This window comes from Chiloscyllium plagiosum, unplaced genomic scaffold (assembly GCF_037043375.1).
Source record: "Chiloscyllium plagiosum isolate Xiang-an unplaced genomic scaffold, Cpla_swu_hap1 HiC_scaffold_4, whole genome shotgun sequence".
Classification (NCBI taxonomy): domain Eukaryota; kingdom Metazoa; phylum Chordata; class Chondrichthyes; order Orectolobiformes; family Hemiscylliidae; genus Chiloscyllium; species Chiloscyllium plagiosum.
Genome location: NW_028270142.1, coordinates 33,713,675 through 33,739,948, shown reverse-complemented (window position 1 = coordinate 33,739,948; position 26,274 = coordinate 33,713,675). Strand labels below are relative to the sequence as shown.

Here is a 26,274-nt window from a genome sequence, read left to right as displayed (position 1 = left end):
CCATAGTTACGATACAAATAACCATATATATAAATAACAAGGTTGACTGAGTCAAAAACTTTCAAAAGAGGTGACATACAACCATCTTAGCAGTTTCTTGCATTTTTTCACGAATTTTCTATGCAGCAAGTAGATTATCTGTGATGTAGCTCAAAATGTAAAACTGGAATGCATCTCCGGGAAAAGCTCTTTAGCCAATGGGAGGTGACAATTAAACAGAGTCCTTGCAATAATCTTCCTTGTAGTAGCCAGCAGGGAGACTCCTCCATTGCTATAGATATTGGACTCGCCTCCCTTCTTGAATAGAGTCAACAACACAGTATCCCTTAGATATCCTAAACTTGTATTGCTTGCCCATGAGGGTTGAATTAGGTTCAATAGTGCAAGGAATGCATCTCTAATATATTCCCGAATTCTGAAGGGGGGTTATACCCAAAACGTTGACTTCTCCACCTAACACTGGCCTGGCTTGCTGTGCTCTTCCAGCCTCCTGCTTGTCTACTGTGGATTCCAGCATCTAGATTTTTTTTGTCTCCAACTATATTTCAGAATTCTGACAGGGATTCATTCCAAAGGCTTTTTCTTCTTCTGATGTTGAATACTTTTTAGAACTTCAATCAAACTCGTTGTCACCTGGGTCTAGCATTAAATAAAGTAATTGAGGACAAAGTTAAAAATCACAACACCAGGTTATAGTCCAACAGGTTTATTTGGAAGCACTAACTTTTGAAGTGCTGCTTCTTCATCAGGTGGTTGCAAAGCAGGACCATAAGACACAATTGATAGCAAAAGATTACAGTGCCATGCTGCTGAAATGTTATATTGAACAAACCTTTATTAGGGCTTTCATTGTTTAGAATGAGTTTGCTGGTTTCAGTTCTTTAATATGTAAATCCCAGAACTTATTTTAAATCACATTGTCAAGATAACAAGGTTTTAAAACAAAAGTGCCTCCTCAGCTCAGAGAATGCATTAAAGTTGTGAGGTTAAAGTCTGCCTGTATCTCAATCTTGATTCAGACTGGTACTAGTTCTGAAATGGAATTTACAAAATATTACATTGATTGACTGCTTGCATTGACTGCCTGTAGGTTATGTATGTTTTGATCAAAAAAAGAGAATGTAACTGCAAATACAAATTAATCCCATTCCTTATATGTACACGCACGAGTGAGAGTGCAGATGAGAGTGTGTATTTGCGTGTGCACGAACTTGGTAAAATATGTGAGAATGTGATGGGTTAGAAGCCTGTGAAAGGGTACATGCGTGGGTTAAAGTGTGTGGGGGGTATGTGCGTGAGACAGACAGAGAATGAATAGTGCAGTGGGGTAACCTGTAGTGTGGCATGAACCTAAGGTCCCGGTTGAGGCCAACTTCATGGGTACCGAACTTGGCTATCAGCCTCTGCTCAGTCACTTTGCGCTTTGTCTGTCCTGAAGCAAGAAATCTAAATACATAAATAGAAAGTGGGACATAACACCAGTGCTTCACCGGAGACTCACTGATGATGTTACCTAGAATGGTGACGAAACATCTGAAACAGAACCTTCCAGCTCAGCAAGCAAACTCACATCCACAACCTCAACCCGAGCTACAAATCTTTCAAAACTCGCTATGTGGTGAAGTTTTCAGTCTGTCTTATGGTTTGTGAAAATACAAGTTATACACTTAATCAGGCACAGTTTATGCAAAGTGAAACAAAATAACATTTTGCACAGGTTAGTTGCAGTTTAAGGGCTAGTTTCAGAGTCCCATTCAAAGATTCAGAGATACTATTCAAAACTTTCTCTTCAATGAATATTGTGCTGCTCAAGGCAAATACTCAATAATAAGTATTTCCACCAATCAGTATCAGGTAGAAGGATAGGAACAAGAAGTGATGTACATGAAGGCACTTTGTCCCAATAAGCATAATCCCATCGTAAGAAGGTAGCCCAGAATCCAGCAGTATAATTTTTGCATTTTCATCGACTCTCATGTCATCTGAATACTAATGAGCATCTTCTGATTTGTCATGCAACAAAGAACTGGACAGTTTGCAAATAACATCCACTCTCAGCAATGTGGTTATGTGAAAAAGTAACTTTTTAGAAGCACTCCAGATACCCCCAAAAAATGACAATCATATTTTTCATGAATGTTTCCAAAATAAAAAGAAAGAAACATTTGATTACATTTTCTTCAAAAGATCATGCATCTTTGACAAAACAATCGAAGGAATGTGTGTTGCTTTGTAACAACCACTTCAAAATTATACTTTCAAAATAATCAGAAAGAGCCCTGGTGCTAAAAAAAAATGCAAGATCTTCTTGAACTTCAGAAAAGTGAGTGGTTTGAGTACTACACTCAATTCAAACAATTCCAAGCTATTGCAGAGAAATTGCAATCAATGCAAATAGATTAGCAGAGCTAAGAGACAAGAATTTTGACGAGGAACAGTTCCTGCTATTTTGCATTCCTTCAAGTAATATCAAGTTTGAGATCACTAGGCTTTTGAAATGAATGTTTGTTGACAACTAAACGGTTATAAATTGTTTCAATAACTACATACTGCTATTAATGCTAAGAACACCAAGTTTCAGTCTTGATTTTTTTAATGTAATTATACCTTAATTTACCATAAGATTTACAAGGCCCTGATTAAACAAAACAGTATGTAGGAAATAACAAAACTAGAGACAGAGATAGTATAAGCAAATATGACCATGAAGTATTACTCAAAGTCGGCTCTACAAACACAATCTGTTTTATATTTGTGCAACATTTCAGACCCCATTTCCAAAACTGGTTTAGGAAAAAACAACTAAACAAGATATTTCACATAAGCAGTTTGTACTAAATTTGTTTATGCAAAAAAAAATCAGATTTGCTAAATTAATCCTAGTGTTTGCCATTCTGAAAAGTTACATTTAGTGCAATCTTAAGATTTTTAACAGTACATCTTAATAGCATTTAGCTCAATAATATTTCAGAGTATGCAGTAGATAAAGTATATGAGGTAATTTAAAAATTAACCACAATGTAAGAATCTTAAACACACAATGTGTCTTATTGCTGGTAGAATTGCTGCGGAGGGTAAGGGTATCCTGGCTGTTGAGGTGGCTGAGGGTTTTGGAAAGGTGGCTGCCCAGGAGGCTGGTACATGTATGGCATGCTGTACTGACCATAAGCATATTGGTTATACGCCATTGACATAGGAATTGGGTAGTACCTGAAAAATGAAATATGCAACATAAGGACAAGAATCAATTATGCCAAATCAAACTCAATGCTCTTTTCTATATCAATGCGAAGTCATACCAGCAGAATTAATCACTTCCAATAATGCTGGTTTGAAATCTGACCAAAGCATACTTTTGAAGGTAGCATGCAAAAATGCGACCCAACTACCGATGAACACAAAATTAGAATAAATATTAAATTCCCTCAAAATGTCAGAATTTACCTTTGTCACTGATTCAAAAGACTAATCAAAGCTTACTTTAATAAAAGCTTTCGCTACTACTTTCATATGCATCTTTGCTGGCTTCTGTTGCATTATACACCATGTTAATATCTATTAATATTCTTTTACAACTTAGCCCATACAGCTAAACAGCCTATATTCCCAAATATAGGTCAAATATAGCTCTAAGCAATTTGGTGAGGGAACGGGGAATAGCAAAATATGAGAATTTAAGGAACAAAATTAATCATACTTTTCTGGGAGTTTCCAGATCACGTGTTTTGCGAGGAATAGACAAAATGTCATAACTTAATACAATATTCAAATTTCACTTCATCTGCTTACTTAGCCAACTTTCAACTGTATGTTTCCAATCCAACATCCTATTAAGCATTATTACACAAAAAGATTCAGCAAAAAATCTCAAATATTGATTGACATTGCAATTACTGAACCTCTTACTGCTATGCTCTGCCACTTCTGGCTTTTTTTTTTAAAATGGCCCCTGTAGGCTTGAGCTTTGTTTTTACAACACACAGTGCATCATACTTTTCATACTTCTACTCCCAAAACAAATAAATGCACTGCATCAAAAATGTACTGTATCAAATGCACTGTGGGACAGCATGGTGGCTTAGCGGTTAGCACTGTTGCTTCAATACCATGGACCCAGAGTTCAATGCAGCTTTGGGCAACTGTCTATATGGAGTATACACATTCTCCCTCTGTCTGTGTGGATTTCCTCCAGATGCTTCAGTTTCCTCTGACAGGCCAAAGATACGTGGGTTAGATGGATTGGCTATGTTAAATTGCCAATAGTATCCAGGGATTTGCAGGCTTGGTGGATTAGTCACGGGAAATCCAGAGGTAGGGTAGGGGGGTGGGTCTGGGTGGAATGCTCTTCGGAGGGTCGTTGTGCAGTTGATGGGCTGGATGGCTTGCTTCAACACTGCAGGGGCTCTACTATGAAAAAGGTGGCCGTGTAAAGGACAAAGCTATGCAGCCAGAAGACAACTCGTCCAAAGCTATCCCATAGCATCACATTAGTACTATTTTAAGGATTACATTATATCACTGATCCATGTATTTCTGAAAATAGTGCACTACTAACTGCCTGATCTTCTGATTGAGAGACTCAAATGCTCTTTTCTAACACTTCAATGAAGCAGTGAACTTAAAATAATTGTTAAGCATTTTAAAAGAAGGTTAATAGATTTGATTTGAGTCATATGGTGAAAATAGGCTAACATTTTGGGGATAAGTTTAAAAACACACGACAGCTGGTGGAATCTGAATTTTTTTTTGTGAAAGCTGGTCTTCGTAATCATGACCAAGAAATAATCAACAGCTGTCATAATATCCCATTTGATTTGTAATAACTTTTAGGGAAAGGATCTTCAATCCATATCTGATCTAGCCTTGATGTGACTCAAAATTCACATTAATTTGGCTGATTTCTAATTTATCTCTAAAGTGGCCCATAGCAAGCCACTCTGTTCAAGAGCAACGAGGGAATGTTAATGAATGCTGGCCTGTGATGCCCACATTCAAGAATAAAGGGGGAAAATATTGGATACCATTGGCTTACAAAACCCTGTCCAACCCCGCCCCCTCTCCCAGGCAGCCAGACTGTACACCAAAAATAAGACTGCTGCTGCCGCCGTCGCTGCCTTTGTGGGGTAAGTCTCTAAATAGCGCGCGCACACATACAACCACAGCCACACACACAACTTTTGATTGCACCTTTTTGACAGGTTCCACGTTTGCCATGTACAGGACAATGTTGGTCAGATTATCTGGGGGTGGGCGGGGTGGTTAGAGTATACCCCTCTGTAGGGCTCCAGGGAAAGTGTGGGGAGAGACAGGGTGGGAGGTCAGTCATTTGGAGACGGTGCCTGTTTAATCATTGTAAACAAAAGACACGATTCACTGTGGGAAACAGTGTTGATGTAATGTTTCTGTCGGGACCTTGAGATCTCCTTCGGATAATCTGATTTTCGGATAATTGGTATTCAGATAACAGAGGTTCCTCTGTATCGGAGGCAAAGTTTGTTAATTTGCAGATGACACCAAAATTGGTGGTATAGTGGTCAGTGAAGAAGGTTATCTAAGAGTTCAACAGGATCTTGATTAACTGTGGGCCAAGGAATGGTAGATGGGAATTTAATTTAAATAAATGTGAGGCATTGCACTTTGGTAAGACAAACCAGGGCAGGTCTTACACAGTTAATGGCAGGGTCCTGGGGAGTGCTGTTGAATGGAGATACCGAGGGACACTCTACATAGTTCCTTGAATATGTCAGAATATATATCACATCAAGTGATGCAGGGAAGCCAAAGACACTCTATGGAGGAACCTCGATTATCCAGCATTCAATTATTCGAATACTGGATTGTCCAAGCATGTCCCGATGCTCTGCTATACAATGCTATCTGGCATTCAATTATCTGGAATTTGATTAACCGAATGAAATACTCCCCCACATGTCCCCTTTGGACAATCAAGGTTCCTCTGTATTACAAACTGAATAGCATTTATTCATCAAACTTTGCAACTGGTCCTTGGCCCTTAAGCATATTTAGCAGAAATAGTTTTGCACTAGAATGAGAATGCTTCTAAATCCAAACGCGCATTTTCAAGTAGCACGGAAAGTATACTTAATTGACAGAAGTTCAAGTGTAAACACCAACTCCCCAACTTTTCTTTCAACCTAGAATTAGGTACAGCATTGCAAGAAAAGCCTGGAACAACTAAATCAAAACAAAAACTTTTACCTTTTCCAATCAATGCAATTATTTCATTCTAAAAAAACGATGGTTTACACTTAGATTGACAATACTAAACTCAGTCAAAACCTACCCAGGAAATCCTTGGTATGTAGGATACGGAGGTCCCTGGGCTTGTGTTAGCACACCAGCGCCCCCAACAGAAGCAACTGGAGCAGGAACAGCAGGGGTGTTTGTGGTTGTAGGAGTTGCAACATTGGATCCAATAGATGGAGGTGGGGGCCGTGCAGGAGGTTGAGGTTTAGGTTGCTGTAAACAAAGAGGGCTTGAAATGAGATTGAAGAGCACATTAAAAATAAAGCCATTTTATAATACTACTTCCTATGGGCTGAACATACACAAAGCATTTAAATACAAAGAATATTCCCAGCAAACCACAATTCTAACAATATCCACCAACAATTATTTTCTATAAACATATCTACACCACCACCCATAATAAAGATTGTTCCAACAGTATGGTCCAACTCTGTCACAATCAATTATTTCACAAGCTTAATTTCATAGGTACCAGAAGTATTTTGGAGAAATAAGGCATTCATAATTTATTGTTATTCATCCAATAGTTGTCGTTTTGTTGGCAATGATTTAAGAAACTTACATTGCACTGTTTACAAATGCAAGTCAAACAGCAACGATAGTAACAGGACTTTTAGCTGCCATTAAGTAGCAAAGTTGGACACTAGTATGCATTCTCATATTGGAGGAGAAAGTGAGGTCTGCAGATGCTGGAGATCAAAGTTGAAACTTTATTGCTGGAACAGCACAGCAGGTCAGGCAGCATCCAGGGAACAGGAGAGAAGGGCCTGTGCCCGAAACGTCGAATCTCCTGTTCCCTGGATGCTGCCTGACCTGCTGTGCTGTTCCAGCAATAAAGTTTCAACTGCATTCTCATATTTCAAAGCTTTCCTTTGTAAACTACTTACTGCAAAACCAAACCTGCTTACACCATGCACACAGAAGAATGGTTAGATCAATGGACAAAGAAAATTCCAGTATTTTACATTAATTATTGGATACTTTTGTTGTGTTTGTGAAGTAATTAGCCATTAGAGCTCATGGAAGAGTCCCAATTAACTTGTATTAGGCTGTTTTCAAGACTGGGCAATGAATCCTATACACATTGCATTTACAGCATGGGAGAAATTCCCATTTTAATTTCTACACTGCAGCAACACCCCCTCCCCATTTCATGACACCATCCCAAAGTGAAGTGGAACCTGAACCAGATGACAACAAAGAGAAATACCAAGCAAGGGATTGCACTGGCTTAAACTGGACTGGAGGACAGAGAACACACTGAGGATAGAGTATTAAGATGGGTGGAATGTTGGAAGATTGGGTACTTGGACTGAGGGAGAAACACAGATTGGAAACAAAGGTTTCAGGGTGGAGGTTTAGATGTTAGGGAGAAATTTGGACCAAGGAGGGAATAAGAAAGAATGAAATTTATTTTGAGGAGGTAACAAGCAGGATATGGTGAACTTGTATATGTAAGGTATTTGATTTCCAAAGGGCATTTGATAAGTAGCCTGATGTGTGGTACCTTAAGATGAGGTAGCACATTCCCACAGATAGAGAGAGTTTAATAATGCGCAAAAGACAGTTAGGATAAGGGGAGGATTTTCAGATAGCAACTAGTAAGAGTGCCAAAATTAAATTTGGGAGTGACATAAAAGTAATTAAAAAGATAAGTGGTGATGATAACTGGCAAAAACGTGGCAGCTGGAATATAAATGTGAGAAAAATGTGTGCTTATGCACTTTGGTAAGTGGAAGAAGAAATGAATATTATATAAATGGGGAAAAAGCACAGAAAGCTGCACACAGAGGTATCCGGGGATCTTTCTGCATAAATCACAAAAAATAACATTCAAGTTCAGTAGGTAATAGGGAAGGTAAACGGAATGTTGTCTTTATTTCAAAGAGAATGGAGTATGAAATAGGGAAATCTTGCTTTCAATTATATTTGATGAGGGACCCAGATTTGGTGAATGATGGCTAAACAAATAACGTGGCAGATACAGTCACTTATCTGTATGAGTGAGGGAGATTAATGGATGAATATTCACAGAAGAAAATAAAGGTGAAATGACTTGTTGATAGAGAGAAACAGACATTACAGGAGGACTGACAGAAAATTAACATTTGGAAGTGATAGATAAAGAAGAGGTTAAAAAAAAATGTGTGCACGTGGTGGCTGTTTAATTACGGTTCTTCAATTGAAATGACCTGCACCAATGTCAATCTCATCACTTTCATACAGTCTTTCACACACTCATTTCAAAAAGCTTAAAATAACCTTATTTCTTTCTTTTAGGATTTAAATTCTCTGATCAAAGCATGGAATCAGGAACTAGGGCAGCATGGTGGCTCAGTGGTAAGCACTGGTGCCTCGCAGTGCCAGGGACCTGGGTTTGATTCCCACTCTGGGCGACTATCTGTGTGGAGTTTGCACGTTCTCCCTGTGTCTGCATGGGTTTCCTCCCGGTGCTCTGGTTTCCTCCCACATTCCAAAAGATGTGTAGGTTAGGTGAATTGGCCATGCTAAATTGCCCATACTGTTAGGTGCATTAGAGAGGGGTAAATGTAGGGAAATGAGTCCTGTCGGGTTACCCCTCGGAGGGTTGATGTGGACATGTTGGGCCAAAGGGCTTGTTTCCACACTGTAGGAAATCTAATCAAACTTGACACCTTGGTTGTCTTCTCAATACTTCTGCCAGATTCTCACAGTAGATTTCAATTCTCACTGTCTCTTTTCCTTTTGTTACTTTGAAACCACTGACACTGTACTGGTGCTGTCAGAGATAAGACTGGAACTTTCAAACCTGGTATGCTATGGCAACTATTCAAGGTTTGTACGTCAAGAGGTAATAGCATTGATGTAAAACACAAAAGTTTGTATCTGTCCAAGATGACTGTTACATATGGCAATTTACACTTTTCGGTATATTGATATCAGTCAGTAGAATTATAATTTAATTGGTTCCTCCTTTACAAATGATTACTTGGTGCATTTTTAGCTTTTTGCCTATTTTTAGCTAACAATCTAAAATTTCCCTTTCATATGCAGATTCATGTGCATTTCCAAAATTTTTTGTTTCCATTAATAACAAATTGTTCATTTAACAGTGTACTGTATAACTGAACTACAAATAAAAGCTAACTGAAGTATTCTCCAAAAAAAAAATTTCAATTCTCTTTTTGACGTCACATGTTTTCGATCCAGAAATAATAAATCCTCTTCCAAGCCTAATTTAGAAATGGGATAATGATTCTGTCTGAACTCTTGTGCCATCACACATACACAACAAAAAGTATTAAAAATAAATTACAAAGTTAAAAACTAGCTACATTTTCACAACCACCAGTGGATGAAGATGCGTCAGGTTCAGGAGGTTCAGGTTTGGATGGCTGGAAAAAAGAACAACTTTGAATGTGACTAAAGAGAATATTACAAGACAAGGACACCATAACATACAGTAATTTCATGAGATTCTGCTGTCAATACAAAAAAAAAGTGTTATTGGACATGATCATAAGTTAGATACAGCCTCAATATTCTGACTCCATGTGGCTTGAATGGACTATCGGAAATTATCCTGGAATCTTCAAATGTAAAAATTCTTGCAAACAAAACAATAAATTATATTGCACAAAAGACATACAGGATAATAAACTTGATTGTGTTGGTGCATTCAAAATGGGCAGACATTTGAAAAAGACGAATTGGTCAATTTCACATAGATTAATAATTTGAAAAGAAGGGGGTTAAGTGATAAGTCAAAGATGTATTTTGAGTGGTCATCCCAAATTCTAATTAAAAGCTAGATGATACTACACTCACATTTGTTTTAAAAAATCTTTCAAACATTAAGATTGCGGTCAGAAAGCAGGACAAAATTTTATTCACGGGAGAAATATTCAGATTTCACAGAAGATTGTTAATTTATCTTTAAACAATAGTTGCAAATTAATTCTAACTCAGTACGTTGACAGGCCAATGAGGGGAGAGGCCATTTTGGATTTGGTGCTCGGCAATGAGCTGGGGCAGGCGTCAGATCTTGCGGATGGAGAGCATTTTGGTGATAGTGATCAAAACTGCCTCACATTCTACATAGCTATGGGGAAGGAGAGAAGCAGGCACAATGGGAGGATATTTAACTGGGGAAAAGGAAACTATGATGCTATCAGACATGAGTTGGGAAGCATGGACTGGGAGCAATTGCTCCATGGAAAGGGCACTATAAGCATGTGAAGATTATTTAAGGAACAGTTGTTGCGAGTGATGCATAAATGTGTTCCTCTGAGACAGGCAAGAAGGGGCAAGATAAAGGAACCTTGGATGACGAGAGCGGAGGAGCTTCTCATCAAAAGAAAGAAGGCAGCTTACGTAAGGTGGAGGAAGCAAGGGTCTTGCTCAGCTCTAGAGGATTACAGGCAGGCGAGGAAGGAGCTCAAAAATGGTCTGAGGAGAGCCAGGAGGAGGCACGAAAAAGGTTTGGCAGGAAGGATTAGGGAGAATCCAAAGGCACTTTACATGTACATGAAGAATAAGAGAATGATCAAAGAAAGATCAGGGATAGCATAGGGAACTTGTGTATAAAGTCTGAGGAGGTAGGGGAAGCCCTAAATGAGTTTTTTTGCTTCTGTCTTGACTAAAGAAAAGGACCTTGTAGTGAATGATACCATTGAGGAGCAGGTAAGCATGCTGGAACAGATAGAGATTGAGGAAGCTGATGTGCCGAAAATTTTGACAAATTAAGATTGACAAGTCGCCAGGGCCAGACCAGATTTGTCCTTGGCTGCTTTGGGAAGTGAGAAATGTGATTGCTTTGCCATTTGCGAAGATCTTTTTGCATTCTCGCTCTCCACCAGAGTCGTACCCGAGGACTGGAGGGAGGCAAATGTAATTCCTCTCTTCAAGAAAGGAAATAGGGAAATCCCTGGCAGTTACAGACCAGTCAAACTCACGTCTGTCATCTGCAAGGTGTTAGAAAGAATTCTGAGGGATAGGATTTATGACCATCTGGATGAGCATGGCTCGATTAAATGCAGTCAACATGGCTTCGTGAGGGGCAGGTCAAGCTTCACAAACCTTATCAAGTTCTTTGAGAATGTTACTAGACAAGTTGATGAGGGTCCAGTGGAGGATGTGGTGTATATGGACTTCACCAAGGCATTTGAAAAGGTTCCCCATGGTAGGCTCGTTCAGAAGGTCAGGAGGAATGGGATACAGGAAATTTAGCTGTCTGGATACAGAATTGGCTGGTCGACAGAAGACAGTGAGTGGTAGTGGAAGGAAAGTATTCTGCCTGGAAGTTAGTAGTGAGTGGTGTTCCACAGGGCTCTGTTCTTGGGCCTCTACTCTTTGTAATTTTTATTAATGACTTGAATGAGAAGATTGAAGGATGGGTGAGCAAGTTTGCAGACGACACAAAGGTTGGAGGTGTCGTTGACAGTATAGAGGACTGTTGTAGGTTGCAGCGTGACATTGACAGGATGCAGAGATGGGCTGAGAGGTGGCAGATGGAGTTCAACTTGGACCACGCGAAGTGATGCATTTTGGAAGGTCAAAATTGAAAGTGGAGTAGAGGATTAAAAGCCAGGATTCTTGGCGCTGTGGACGAATAGCGGGACCTTGGTGTGCAGGCACATAGATCCCTTAAAATGGCCACCCAAGTGGACAGGGTTGTTAAGAAAGCATATGGTGTTTTGGCTTTCATTAACAGGGGGATTGAGTTTAAGGGCCGTGAGATCTTGTTGCAGCTCTATAAAACTTTGGTTAGACCGCACTTGGAATACTGCGTCCAGTTCTGGTTGCCCTATTATAGAAAAGATGTGGATGCTTTGGAAAGGGTTCAGAGGAGGTTTACCAGGATGCTGCCTGGAACAGAGGGCTTATCTTATGAAGAGAGGTTGACTGAGCTCGGACTTTTTTCATTGGAAAAAAGAAGGAAGAGAGGGGACCTAATTGAGGTGTACAAGATAATGAGAGACATAGATAGAGTTGATAGCCAGAGACTTTTTCCCAGGGCAGAAATTGTTAACACGAGGGGTCATAGTTTTAAGCTGTTTGGCGGAAAGTATAGAGGGGATGTCAGAGGCGGGTTCTTTACGCAGAGAGTTGAGAGAGCATGGAATGCGTTGCCAGCAGCAGTTGTGGAAGCGAGGTCATTGGGGATATTTAAGAGACTGGTGGGCATGCATATGGTCACAGAAATTTGAGGGTTCGTACATTAGGTTTACCTTACATGAGTATCAATGGTCGGCACAACATTGTGGGCTGAAGGGCCTGTTCTGTGTTGTACTGTTCTATGTTCTAAAACTCAAGAGACCAAAGAAATTTTAGTGGCTCACAATAATTAGTTTTTTCCAACAAGTTCCATGGGAACCAATGATTTGTACAGTTCCACAAGCTATAAAATTGGCCTCAAAGTTCCTCTAAGCTGAGCAGTATTCAATCTACCTGACTTAAGTCTCAAAAATATGAACGAGTGAAACAAACATTTTACAGTAGAAACACAACTAGTATTGATACGATATTGTCAAGGCAAAAATATTCTGTCTACCACATAAATGAACAATGTAATTTATCAATGTCGGTGCTGATGAGATAACAGGTTTGCAGGCCATATATCCCAATGACTGGTACATCATTCCAAACTGCACGCCTCTTTGGCTGTTCACAGACATTACTGACCATAGTCAACCAACTCACAATTGCAAATTCAAGAACTCAGAATCAAAGTCAATGTTGGAACCTATGTTCAAAAGCACTTACTAATATACACTAATAAGCAACTATTACGATATAATATCATTTATATAAATGATTTAGAGAATTTAGGACGTATGGTTACTATGTTGGTGGATGACACCAAGACTGGTGAACAGTGAAGGTTATCTGGGAATGCAGCGAGACCTTGATTAACTGGGCTATTGGAGTGAGGAATGGTAGATGGAGTCTCATTTAGATAAATGATAGGTGTTGCATTTTAGTAAAGCAAACTAGGGTAGGACTTACATAGTCAATGGTAGGGCCTTGGGAAGTGTTATAGAACAAAGATCTTGCATTACAGGTTCATAGCTCCTTGAAAATGGAGTCACAGTTAGAGTGGTGAAGAAGGCTTGCAATATGCTTGATTTCATCAGGCAGAGCACCGAGTATACAACTTGGGAATCTTATTGCAGCTGTACAAGATGTTGGTGTGGTCACATTTGGAGTACTGTATGCAGTTTTGATTGCCTATTATAGAAGGAATATGATTAGACTAGAAGTAGTACATTAAAGATTTGCGAGGATACTACCTGGACTGGAAAGTTTGAGTTATAAGGAGAATTTGGATAGGCTGGGACTTTTTCCCCCTGGAGTGGAAGAGACTGAAGGATGACCTTATCGAGTTTTATAAAATAATGAGAGGCACAGATAAGGTAGATTGCCAACTGCTTTTCCCCATGGTAGAGGTTTAAGGGGAGAGATACAAAAGGTTCCAGGGGCAATTTTTCCCACACAGAGGGTGTTTAGTGTCTGGAATGGACTGCCAGAGATAGGGTGGAAGCGAATTTAAGAAATATTTAGACAGGTACATAGATGGGACAGGTGTGGAGAGACCAAACACAGGCAAATAGGTCTAGTTTAAATAGTGAAACCCAGGCGGTATGGGCAAGTTGGGCTGAAGGGCCTGTTTCCATGCTGTAGATCAGTATGACTCTCTAACTTAACATCATGTATCAGGCTTGTAGTATGCTTCACTTGCTTTTGCTATAGTTGGAGCAGCAGGAGAAGAACATTTGTGGTTTGTTTAATACAGCTCCAAATTAATTTATCTGAAAAAAATTTAAAATCTGTATTAAGACCTGATGAGTAACCTTAGTAAATGACTGAGTTACTTAAAAATTAAACAGGAATATCTTCCAGTTATTTTTTGCGAAGTCTTCAGTTCTGAGTAAATTTGAAAAAATATAAACTGGAGAAGCTTTAATGATGTGCATATTTGCAGCTGTGTGCCCAAAACAAAGTTTAAATTTTAGAGTCTCCTCAAAAAGGCCTGCAACCAAAGGCAACACAATGATTATTTCATTCTGAGATGACAACTAGCTTCACTGACATGGTCAGGTTCCAGTGCAATGTTTTTAAATCGATTAACAAAAATAACCTAGAAACGAGATATGAACATAACTTGGGCTTTAAGTTCCAAAACCTGACATGATTTGAGTTGACTTTAGATAAATTGCTTTGTAAAATATCAACCTGAGCTGAACAAGTTTATATGCTTCCAATACATAATTCTCAACTGATATTTACCACAATTATTCTGATCAGTCTACTTACAAATACAGTTCTGGGTGCAGGAGTTGGAACAGCTGGTGTGGTTCCTCCAACAGAAGCAGCAATTTGATATGCAGGTACCGCTGGAATATTAGGAGCGCTGGGTTCTCTAGCTATGCTCTGTTGTAAATCCCTAACACAAAGAGAACAAAAAAAAAGTATGAACCTGAATATCTAAGTTTGTCTTTTTCGTTACAGAGTTAAGTCACATTTCCCAACTGCATAAAACCAGATTCAGGTAAAAGATAAGTGAGTGCAAGCATCTGTGTGGGATGTCTCAAAATCATGTTGTTACCAAATGTTTTAAAGCTGCTTTATTCCTTATATGACAGAATAAAATCTGCTGCCAACTCAATATAGCAGTAAGATATTCAGCTCCTGGAACTTGTTCCATCGCTCAAACAAGTCATGACTGCTCTGCATCTTAACTCCATCCACCTACTTTGGTTCCATATAATTATTTTTACCCTTTTCTACCAAAACCAACCGAGTTAGAAACATTAATTGAGCTAGTGTGCACTGTTTTGTCCTACGTCCAAAGACATTCCTCTGTTCATTAGTTATTACTGAACTAACTAAATAATTTGGTTTCCTCCTATGTGATACTTGTAATAATCCCTCAAAGACTTTCTCTCAGTTCAGATTTCTCTACATTCTATGTAGCTGGATCCTCAACTTCCTGACCCATAGACTGCAATCAGTAAGAATAGGTAACATCTCCTGCACCATAATCCTCAACGCCAGTGCCCTGCAAGGCTGTGTACTCAACCCCCTATTATACTCCTGACACTCCCACGACTGTGTGGCCAAATTCTACCCCTGCATCACTAAGTTTGCTGATGACAAGACTATTGTAGGTCGTACCTCAAACAACAAAGCAGAATACAGGAAAGAGATTGAGCGATTAGCAGCATGGTGTAAAGACAACAATCTCTCCATCAATGTCGACAAAGTGAAAGAGCAGGTCATTGAGCAAGCCAAGTGGAGGGCATGCCCCTGTCTGCATCAATGGTTGTGAGGTGGAAATGATAGACAGCATCACGTTCCTTGGAGTAATGATCACCAACCATCTGCCCTGGTCCACCCATGTTGACACAACAGTCAAGAAAGCACAACATCTCCACTTCCTCGGGAAGCGAAGGAAATTTGATAAGTCTTGTGGACATGACCATTTTTACATAAGCACGATAGAATGCATCTTATCTAAATGCAACTGCTCTGCCCAAGATTGCAAGAAACTACAGAGTCATGAACACAGCCCAGTCCACCGTGCAAACCAATAGTCCATCCGATGACTCAATCTACATTTCACACTGCCTCGGGAAAACAGCCAACATAATCAAAGACCCTTTCCACCCCAGTTATACTCTCTTCCACTGTGCAGAAGATATAGAAGTCTGAATAAAAAATACGAACGGATTCAAGATCCGTGTCTTCCCTGCTATTATGAGACCTCTGAATTAACCTCGCAAATATTAATTATGATCTTTCTCCCTGCAGCTCTAACACTTTTCTGCACTCTGTTATACTACAACACTGATGCATTTTGTGTGACACGATCTGCCTGCACAGTACACAAAGCGGCACTTTCCACTATATCTCAGTACGTGACAACAATAAATCATTGTTCTTTATTCAAGATTGCAATAACTTGCCAGATCTAATGCTAGACTAACAAGTCTATAGTTGTGTGGTTTCTCACTGTCACCTTTCTTAAATAATACTTACTTTTGTTATTTTCCAAAATGTAGAGAATTTTTGAAATGAAAACTGCTTCAGAAGATTACAGCTCAAAAGAACTTATGATTTTCACTCATTTTCTTCAAAACTTTTATAAAAACCGTCAAGTCTTGTCATTTAGTCAGAAAGGAAGGTACTAAAAACTAACATAACATTGCTGTTATTTTAAATTTAGTGAGCTCCATCTTCGATACATTAGAAACTTCCCTCAGATGTTGTATAGTATTTTCTCTGTTGTCTGCCATTTCCTTTTTTTCATTTGCAAATGTTACCCCCATCTGCTGTTAAAATAGTCCACATTAGAGGAATGAATTGTCAGGGGTAAAGTATTTCTAATCACTACAGTTGGGTGCCTTTGTTCTGAATTTCCTGTTTCATCACCTATTTACTCTTCTTAATTGTACGTGAAAACACTGGTCCTATCCTAACCTTGAGTCATAAATTTAATCGCAGCACTTGGAAAAAGACTGGAATGCTGGAGAGGAGAAATGTATTTGTATACTGTTGCTATGCAGTTTCAGGAGCAAGGAATGACATGGGTTAATGCTACAGTCCAGGCAGCACTCTTCATAGATATCATTGAAGATTGCAGTGCTTCTTGTGAACTGATGCAAGCCTGCATAGTACTGCTTGAAGCAGCACTAAACAAAAAAAAAAATTTCCCTGGACTGACAATTATAATATCTTTGCAAGGCCGAATGAAACCAGATTACCACACAGCAGTAAATAATTACTGAACAGCAAAAATATAAGAATAATTGTCAAAAAATGAACATCACCCAAAATGGTTAAGAATATTGTAGAAAAATAGAAAACATTCACTTACTTCAAAAGTTCATCTCTCTCAGTTTTACGAGCAAACACAATATCAGTACATTTTGTTTGGAATTTCAGGAGATGTTCAGTGATTCCATTGTAAAACTACAAAGGAGAGATACTTATACAAATTAGTATGTCATATGGCTGACTGGTCCAATCTCATCTTACTGATGTTATTGCTATGAATTCACTGAGTTATCTCCTATGGTCATAAAAGTAGAAAAATACAACAGAATAATGTCTAATTTTAAAGTAGCTACTTCAATGGCAAGTGGGGTTTTTAATACCAACAGTTCTGTCATTGAATCCTGCAACTGATACTAGTTAGAAGAGAAGGCTGTATCCTTCATGGATGCATTCAACCTCTCATGTCAATGAAGATCCCTACTTATGTGCAATTTCTGATAAAAATGTTCCTTTGAAGTGATTGAATAGATGCTGCCTCAAGCTGTTGAGTACCTCAGCATTCAGGATTCAAGTTTATTTAAAGATAATACAGCGCTTGGGAACTCAATTGAGTGAGTCTGATTCCTCCAATTGTTTTGATACTTCTTTACCAACAAATGGTGCACTCCTGAAAGGGCACTATTGCAGCTACACAAATTCTGCTTATGTTTGAGCTAATTATTTGAAATCTGGAACCTTCTTAGAGTCAGAGGTATACAGCATGTAAACAGACCCTTTGATCCAACTCATCTATGCCCACCAGATACCCTGACCTAATCTAGTCCTATTTGCCAGCACTTCACCCATATCCCATCCAGATGCCTTTTAAAATGTTGTAATTGAACCAGCCTCCACCACTTCCTCTGGCAGCTCATTCCATACACGCACCACCCTCTGCATGAAAACATTACTCCTTAGGTCACTTTTATATCTTTCCCCTCTCACCCTAAACCTATGCCCTCTAGTTCTGGACTCCCCCACCCCAGGGAAAAGACTTTATCTATTTATCCTATCCATGCTCATGATTTTATAAACTTCTAAGGTCACCCCATAGCCTCCAATGCTCCAGGGAAAACTGCCCTAGCCTATTTAGCCTCTCCCTATAGCTCAATGTCTCCAACCCTGGCAACATTCTTGTAAATCTTTTCTGAACCTTTTCAAGTTTTACAACATCCTTCTGATAGCAAGGAGACCAGAATTGCACATAATATTCTAAAAGTGGCCTAACCAACGTCCTGTACAGCCGCAACATGATCTTCAAACTCCGGTTCTCAATACTCTGACCAATAAAGGAAAGCATACCAAACGCCTTCTTCACCAGCCTACCTACCTTCGACTCTACTTTCAAGGAGCTATGAACCTGCACTCCAAGGTCTCTTTGTTCAGCAACACTCCCCAGGACCTTACCATTAAGTGTACAAGCTCTGCTGAGTTGCTTTTCTAAAATACAGCATCTCACATTTATCTAAATTAAACTTCATCTGCCACTCCTCAGTCCATTGGCCCAACTGATCAAGATCCCATTGTAATCTGAGGTAACCTTCTTCACTGTCCACTACACCACCAATTGTGGTGTCATCTCCAAACTTACTAACTATACCTCTTATGCTCACATCCAAATCATTTATATAAATGATGAAAAGTAGTGGACCCAGCACCGATCCTTGTGGCACTCCACTGGTCACAGGCCTCCAGTCTGAAAAGCAACCATCCACCAACACCCTCTATCTTCTACCTTTGAGCCAGTTCTACATCCAAATGGCTAGATCTCAACGTATTTCATGAAATGTAATCGCGCTCACCAGTATCCCATGGAGAACCTTGTCGAACGCCTTACTGAACTCCATATAGGTCATGGCCACCCTTCTGCCCTCATCAATCCTCTTTGTTACTTCTTCAAAAACATGATTTTCCACGCACAAAGCCATGTTGACTACCCAGAATCAGTCCTTGCCTTTCAATATGTATATGTAAGTTCTGTCCCTCAGGATTCCATTCAACATTGACATCAGGCTCAGCAGTCTATAGCTCCCTGGCTTTTCCTTACTCCTTTCTTAAATAGTGGTACCACATTAGCCAACCTCCGGGACCCAGCAATCACTTCCCTCATTTCCCACAACCTTAAATAGCTTTTGTGAGCACAATTAATTTTGGATAACCTTCTCAATAAGATGGTCTTATATTTTGCAGCAAAAAATTGCAAAATGAGTCATAATAGAAATTAAACTTTCAAGCTAAAGCTGTGTTAAATCACTTTAAAATATCTGAACTTGAAAGCATTCTACAAATTCAAAATTGATCTTTTTAAAATTATCAGTGCACTGAGATGTTTAATGATAGCAGAATGGCAACAGGTAAAATTTTAAACCAATAAAACATGAAAAATCTCACCTGTGTTCCTTCTTTCAAGTTACCAACAAGTTCAACAAACTGATCATGGCCCGCTGCTAACTTCTTGAGCATTTCCTCCCTCTGATTAGCATCTGTGTTTGATTGTTTTGACTTTGAAAATTCCTCATGAGCAGCCTAGGCAGAACAGACTCAAGATTCAGGTTATTTGTTCCAAATTATTGGTCAGAAAATGTCAATCTAAAGAGTACTATGAAAACAAGCACAATAAACAAACAACTCTTTGGTTAAGCACCAGTAAAATAAATACTGAACATAATTTGGCTGCTGGGATGACTCCTGGAACTGACTTGTTTGATAAAAAATTCAAAAATCGGTTGCAAGACAAACAATGAGGAAATGCCTAGTTTGTGTCTAACAAAATGTGTGAAACACACTACCTATCACAGTATGGGATGCTTGGAAAAAATGCAAGCTGATCCTATGCTATTTACTTTTAGTACTCTTATTAACAAGCAAATAAAACATCCTCCATCAACCAATTCACATCTGGAAGTGTACCCAGGTCCCTGGCACTGTGATGCAGCTGTGTTAAGCAGTGTGCTACCTGGATTGTCTCCTTGGAAAGAATACTGGAATCTGACAAGCAATGCAGGTCTCAGCATATCAAACCAAAATTTAAAACTCTGGGCCCTTCAAACATATCTGCAGTTAATTTCAACACAGTAGAGAATACTGACACTATCACCCTCACATTACTTAACAATTCTTTTATAAGAGTTGGAGAGCGCGACACATGTTTTGTTCTCCCAAAGTTGAATATGTTTCTGTCTTTTAGGTGCAATCTGACAGGCTGTAAGATTCACTTTTATTTCAGACTTTCATAGACTCAAAATTAGTTCAAAACAAAAAAAAAAGTTCTTCACTTGTTTGTACTGGCCCTCTGCAGGAATACTTCAACTAGTGCCACTTCCGCACCTTTTCTCCACAGCAATACAAAATATTCTTCTTCAGAAAATGACTAATTACTCTTTTGAAAACCATGACTGAATCTGCCTCCATCACTGTGACAGTAAATTCCAGATCCAAACCATTTGGCACATTAAAAAAAAAAAGCCTTCCACTGCCATTGCTTCTTTTGCAAATTGCAATCACTGTAAATTGCCATCTTCCTATTTTCTATTGCCCCAAGGAGGAGTAATTCCTCCTCATCCAATCAGTCCAGGTCATTCACAACTGTGAACAACTCCACCAAATAACCCCCCCAGTCACCTCTTTTCCATGGAGGAATCCCAACCTCTCCAACTGCAATGAATTTCCTCATTCCCAAAACTAGACTTCTGAATCTTCTCTGCATCTTCTCCAAAGCATTAGCAATCCTCCCAAAGTATAGTGTCCAGAAATGCATGCAACTCCAATCAAGACCATCAAACATTTTATAAAGATTTTGACAAGTGCGTTGTTCCTGAACTCCATAACCCACTCAACTGTCCCCTCAACCTACCTTGTCAACCTCAAAAGATTGGAACCTCAGGTCCATTTGCTCCTGCACTGAGGTTGCAGCTTTTTATTTTACATTACTCTCTAAATTCAATTAAATGAACCATTTCACACATCTCTGCATCGAACCCTGCCCATCATTAGTCTCCTCATTCTAGCAAACGACCTATATCGTATTCACAGCTCACAATGCCTCCAAGTCTTGGATCATGCACAAATTCTGAAACTGAGCCTTGCAGAAAGCATAGGCAATCAATACACAACATGAAGTGCAGGGGTACGAGCAATAACCCTCACGGAACCCCACCACAGAAGTTCCTCAATCTTTTATTTCCTAACACTCTACCAACCCATCTATATTATTAGTGTCTCCTGCTTTCTACAAGTTCTAACTTAATTTACAAGTCTCTTGTTCAAGACGTCATTAAATAGACAGACCCTAGCCTTCCTTGCTGTCACCAACAAATTTAAGTTGGTTCAACAGGAGTTAACTATAAAAAAGCCATGTTAGCCTTCCTTAATTCACTCTCATTTTCCAAAGTGACTAATAATATGGGTCCAAATTATTATCTCAAAAAGCTTTTCCATCATAGAGTTTAGGCTGACTTCAGTTGCAAGACTGAGCCTTACATCTCTTGAACAAGGCTGGAACATTTACAATTCTCCAGTGCCAGAGGACTATCTTCACAGCCAAAGCAGGATCACAAAATCATTGCCAGTACTTCCACCTTTACTACTTTAACATTATTAGATGCTACTTATCTAATCCTGGTAATTTACTAGATCTACCATCATAATCTTGGATTCCCTTCCAGATCAAAATAGATATTTAATCCAACCTCCATTGCCCTCGTCAAATATAAACAATTGTTCGCTGTTTCATACTATTTGATTCTATATTCCACCTGAAACCGACTTACATTTAGCTAAGAGGTCAGTAAATTGACCTTCGATTCAGAGCCAACTTCTTTTTCCCCATTACCTCGACAATGTACTTCAATAGGTAGACTCACCCATTTTCCGCAAATGCTGCTCTGCATTCCAGGTAATAAGTTTCTCATAAATCCCAAATCTCCTTAATTCATCACAAACAACGACATCACTTTCATCTGGCATCTCAAAACCAGTCAGAGATTGTAAGCAGTGACAGTTACAAGGGATATGGTCACTGTGCTTGTAAAATTTCCCTAATGTGACACTGCTATACACTTCTTCCAAGATTCTTTTGATTCTGGTTTTCAAAGAAACGTCCAATGTCCCTTGGAAACTCCACTGGAGCAAAGTAGAGTTGGGAAAAGAGAGGATATGGTTGTATCTACACAGGTTTACAGTCTTTGAATGTGAGTAAATATGTGAGTGAGCTTATTAGGTACGTAGGGAAGCAAAGCAGGTAGTGTACGTGAGTTCAATAAGTTGTTAAGCAGGTAGGACCAGGAGTGACGTGTGGATTAGTCACGTGAAGGAGTTTGAAATGTAAAGCCAGTGTGGTAGTCAGGGGGACTAAATGGGTCAGATCAAACAGCTAGTTGTGTATTTGGAAGGGATATTCAACCCAGGCCCATTGGATTTAAACGGTTATTTGAGTCAGGGAAATTAATCAAAGGTTGAATGGTCTCGATGGGGTTTGGTCTTGCAGGGCAGTCAGATTGGATGGAGGTTTTGGTGGGGCATAGAATTATTTTGGAACAGATTGAGAAGAGTCAAGGTGGTGGTGGGTGAGCCGAGTCAATGGTGAAGTTATTCAAGTGTCAGACTAGATTTAATCTGTTTACAACTTTAAGGTAATTACTGCAGAACTGTCCAAAAATACTTCGACAGAAAGTCCAGGGTGTACAGAGTAATTTGCCTCAAATAGTTTCAACTTTTTGTCATTTCCTACATGGACCCCATGAACATCCTGATCTAAGTGCATCTTCAGTGTACGTCAGCTGTCAGACAATCCAAAGACCAGGTGATTTCCCCATTGTTAGGTTAGTAACAAAGTAAAGAAGAAAATCAAATGTGCCACTTACAAATTTTATGTATGGTCTTATTAAATTGCCAAAGTCATCTTTATGATAACCCAACTAACGAATACCAAGAGGTTCCTGAATATCCAAGTTCTGAAAACCATTGCAATAAATTTAAAAACAAATGAAAGAAAATGTTGCTTCTTGCACAAGGTTTGCCTTTTATTCTGGAAAGCGGCACTTGCAAAGGAATAATGCGCTCGGTGATACTTGGATCGGTTTCCACCAGGGCCAGACTCTGACTTTTTTTTGAAAAAATAGCTTTGGACCAAACATGGACAAAAACATGTCAAATCCAGAAGTAGGGGGCGAGTGACTGCATTTGATGTCAAGGCAGTATTTGGTCAAGGTTGGCATCAGTGAAGTGAGCAAAATTTGCATCAACAGGAGAGAAGAACTGATCATTGGTTTCAGTCACATCGAGCACAAAGGAAGACCATCTTGTTTGTTAGCAGCCAAACATCTCAATTCCAATAAATCACTGTAGGAATTCCTCAGGATGTGTCCCAGGCCCAACCACTGCCAGCTGCTTCCACAAATTTCCCTCTAACACAAGGTTGGAAGTGGGATGTTTTATGACTCCTCTGATGCTAAAGCTGTTTGTGTCCTTGACAACATTGAGGCTTGGGCTGACAAGCAGTGAGAAACATTTGTTTCACACAAAAGTCAGTCAATTGCCAAATCCATCAAGAGAAAATCTTGTCATCATTTCCAGATGTTCAATGGTCTAACCATTGGTGAATTTCCGGCAATCAATATCCGAGGATTTACGATCAGTCAAAAACTGAACTGGAGCAGCCATGTAAATACAGCATCTACAAGAACAGGTCACAGGCTCAGAAATCTGCAGCAAGTGACTCACTTCCTGTCTCCCTAATGGTTGTCCATCATTTACAAAAAAAGTCAAGAGTGTGAGAGGAATACTTCCTGTCTGGATGTAAGCAACTCCAAAAACGCTTGACACCATCCAGGACAAAGCAGCCAGTGCAACTAGTAATATGTACATCATGGTTAACACTCATTCCTTTAAGCACCAATGCCCAATGGAAGCAGTGTGAACCTTCCATAACATGCACTGCAGTAATTCAACAATGCTCCTTTAATGACATTTTCCAGACCCATGATTTTTACCAGAAGGAAAAAGGCAACAGATGCATAGGGAAAACATCATGAATGAATAAGTAAAGCAAAAATGAGGTCCCAATTTTTTCATAATCAGGGTAACAAAGTGTGTAATAACTGGCAATATTGTCCTCAAGCAAGGCAATTAAACAGCAAGTTCATTCTTTTACAGGTTTAATGTTACAATATAGCAGTCTGTCCAAACTCCTCTCGTGTGTTTGGAAGTCTTTAACTTAAATTTTCAATTAGAGGTGAAATAACTGACCACCTTAAACATTAGTGCTATATTTGAGTAATATTTTCTTCAGTAGTTAAGTACTCAAAATAGTTAATTTACTGAAGCGTGAAAAGTTATTCCACGTTTTATTTTAATTTGTAGAATTCGCACACAATTTTTCAATTTGCATCATATCAAAAAGAGAAGCTTTTCAGTTTTCATTTATTAGGATGAAATTGTTGTAGACCCACAAAAAGGGCCAAAGCCACCATTTTGGACTCAAAATTGCCTATCTACCTTAGATTACATTGGAAGGGAAAGGTGTCTCCAAAATCTAAGCAATGGGTTAAGTTAATGGTTCAAGCAGCTATTAAGTAGAAGCAAAATGAATGGTATTCTCCATTAACAAGATGCTACCCAGTCAAAAAGATATTATGCCCACCAGAAATCAATAAAGTGGTATACAAATTTCAGTGCTAGTGCTGCCAACTTTGTAGGCCATACATCCCAATGACTGGCAAACTGCAAATGAAGAATCCTTTTGGCTGTTCACAAGGCAGAGTAATGATCATATTTAACCAGTTATTGCTTGCAAAATTTACAAATATAGGGTCCAATATTAGATATAATTCTGAGATTGTTGAGTAAATAATGTTCAATTGAGAGTGTGCAAAAAAAATATAAATAACCAATTTCAGATAATTGGTCAGTCTTGCAGATTGGCTCAATCACACATACGAAAGCTACTTAGATTCACATGCTGGACCTGATTCTCTAAACAGCTAGACCCTGTACACTTCTTGTATCTTTTTCAACTAAAAGTGTTTCAGGGACAGAGCAGTCCCCATAGAAATGCCTTGGCCAATCAACATCAATTTGTCTGGTTTGAGTTTATAGAAACGCTCGGTACTCAACTATTCTGTGATGTATTCTCCATGGTACTGCCTCTACAAATCCCCCAGTTAACAATTCAGTACCCACTTCTCCAGCAGCAAAAAATAAATTATGCCGTTTGAAATCTAGTATTCTTGTAATTTTGGCAGCATGTCTGTATTTTCAGCAATACTCAAGTTCTATACGACTAAGTGATTATTTTTATCAAAATGTCTATTTTTATTTAAGTGAGAGCCAGTTTGTCAGTTGCTCCAAATAGGATCAGCGTTAGACCATTTATCCTCATGAATCTGTTGCAGAGGGAGAAAACTTGACTAAATAAATAGCCCTTGCAAAGAATGGCATAAACGCCTCCCTTGCCTGCTGCAAACAAATTCTATACCACTGTGTAATATTAATTACCTGAATATTAGCAAGCAACTCCTCCTGCTTTTTCAGATTTTGCTGCACCCTCTGAGTGTGACTTCCATAAATTTGATCAAGTTCAGACACTGAGATAGCTTCTTCATTTATGGCACCATCTTGAGCCAGTGCTGTCAGAAACTTACTTGTCATGTCAAACTGCACTGACTTGATATCATTCTCAAAAGTTTCTCTCTCCTTCTTGATTTCATTCAAAGAAGCAAGAAGTGTTTTCAGCAGCATAATAACCTACATCAAGAAAATGATTTGTTAGAAGTAGGTCAGAGAATTCAATTTTTTAAACTCTTATTATAAACAAAGCAACGTTACTTCAGAACAGTAATTTCAAATACATGGGTGAAAAATCTGATGCAAGTTCCATTTTCAGGCATTCAATTTGCCAGGTAAACAAAGGATGATGGCATTGGTTATAGATTTTAAAGCTGGACAAATGGTAACTACAACATAACATTTTGTTTTAAAAGTTTGCAGATATATATCTGCACTGCAACCAAATTTTAGAGTTAAAAATCTCACCACAGAATATTAATTCTGTACTAATAGGCAAGGTAACCATGAATTCTAGTACTGGATTGTCAGGCCAGAGCTAAAGTGTTCAGATTTTATCACTCAACAAACAAGAAATATGTAGGGTTTGTACCACTGAGACAGCGAGGCAGCATGAGGAAGGAGACATACATAGAACATAGAAGA

At 39.0% G+C, this 26,274-nt stretch overlaps 1 protein-coding gene across 4 annotated transcripts in view; it reads right to left on the bottom strand.

Moving 5' to 3' along the window:
- Nucleotides 1–2,575: 2,575 nt before the first annotated feature.
- pdcd6ip (programmed cell death 6 interacting protein) overlaps nucleotides 2,576–26,274 on the bottom strand; it is a 100,070-nt gene continuing 76,371 nt past the window's right edge. For 2 of the 4 annotated variants that reach the window (XM_043688855.2, XM_043688857.2), the window contains exons 13-19: nucleotides 25,561–25,809; nucleotides 19,459–19,593; nucleotides 17,129–17,223; nucleotides 14,566–14,695; nucleotides 9,585–9,644; nucleotides 6,305–6,480; nucleotides 2,576–3,210 (exon numbers count right to left, since the gene is read on the bottom strand). In XM_043688855.2, the coding sequence (XP_043544790.2) occupies nucleotides 3,048–3,210; nucleotides 6,305–6,480; nucleotides 9,585–9,644; nucleotides 14,566–14,695; nucleotides 17,129–17,223; nucleotides 19,459–19,593; nucleotides 25,561–25,809 (1,008 nt within the window). In that variant the 3' untranslated portion in view covers nucleotides 2,576–3,047. The remainder of the gene's footprint in view (nucleotides 3,211–6,304; nucleotides 6,481–9,584; nucleotides 9,645–14,565; nucleotides 14,696–17,128; nucleotides 17,224–19,458; nucleotides 19,594–25,560; nucleotides 25,810–26,274) is intronic. The other 2 variants (XM_043688858.2, XM_043688859.2) reach the window with 1 other exon arrangement.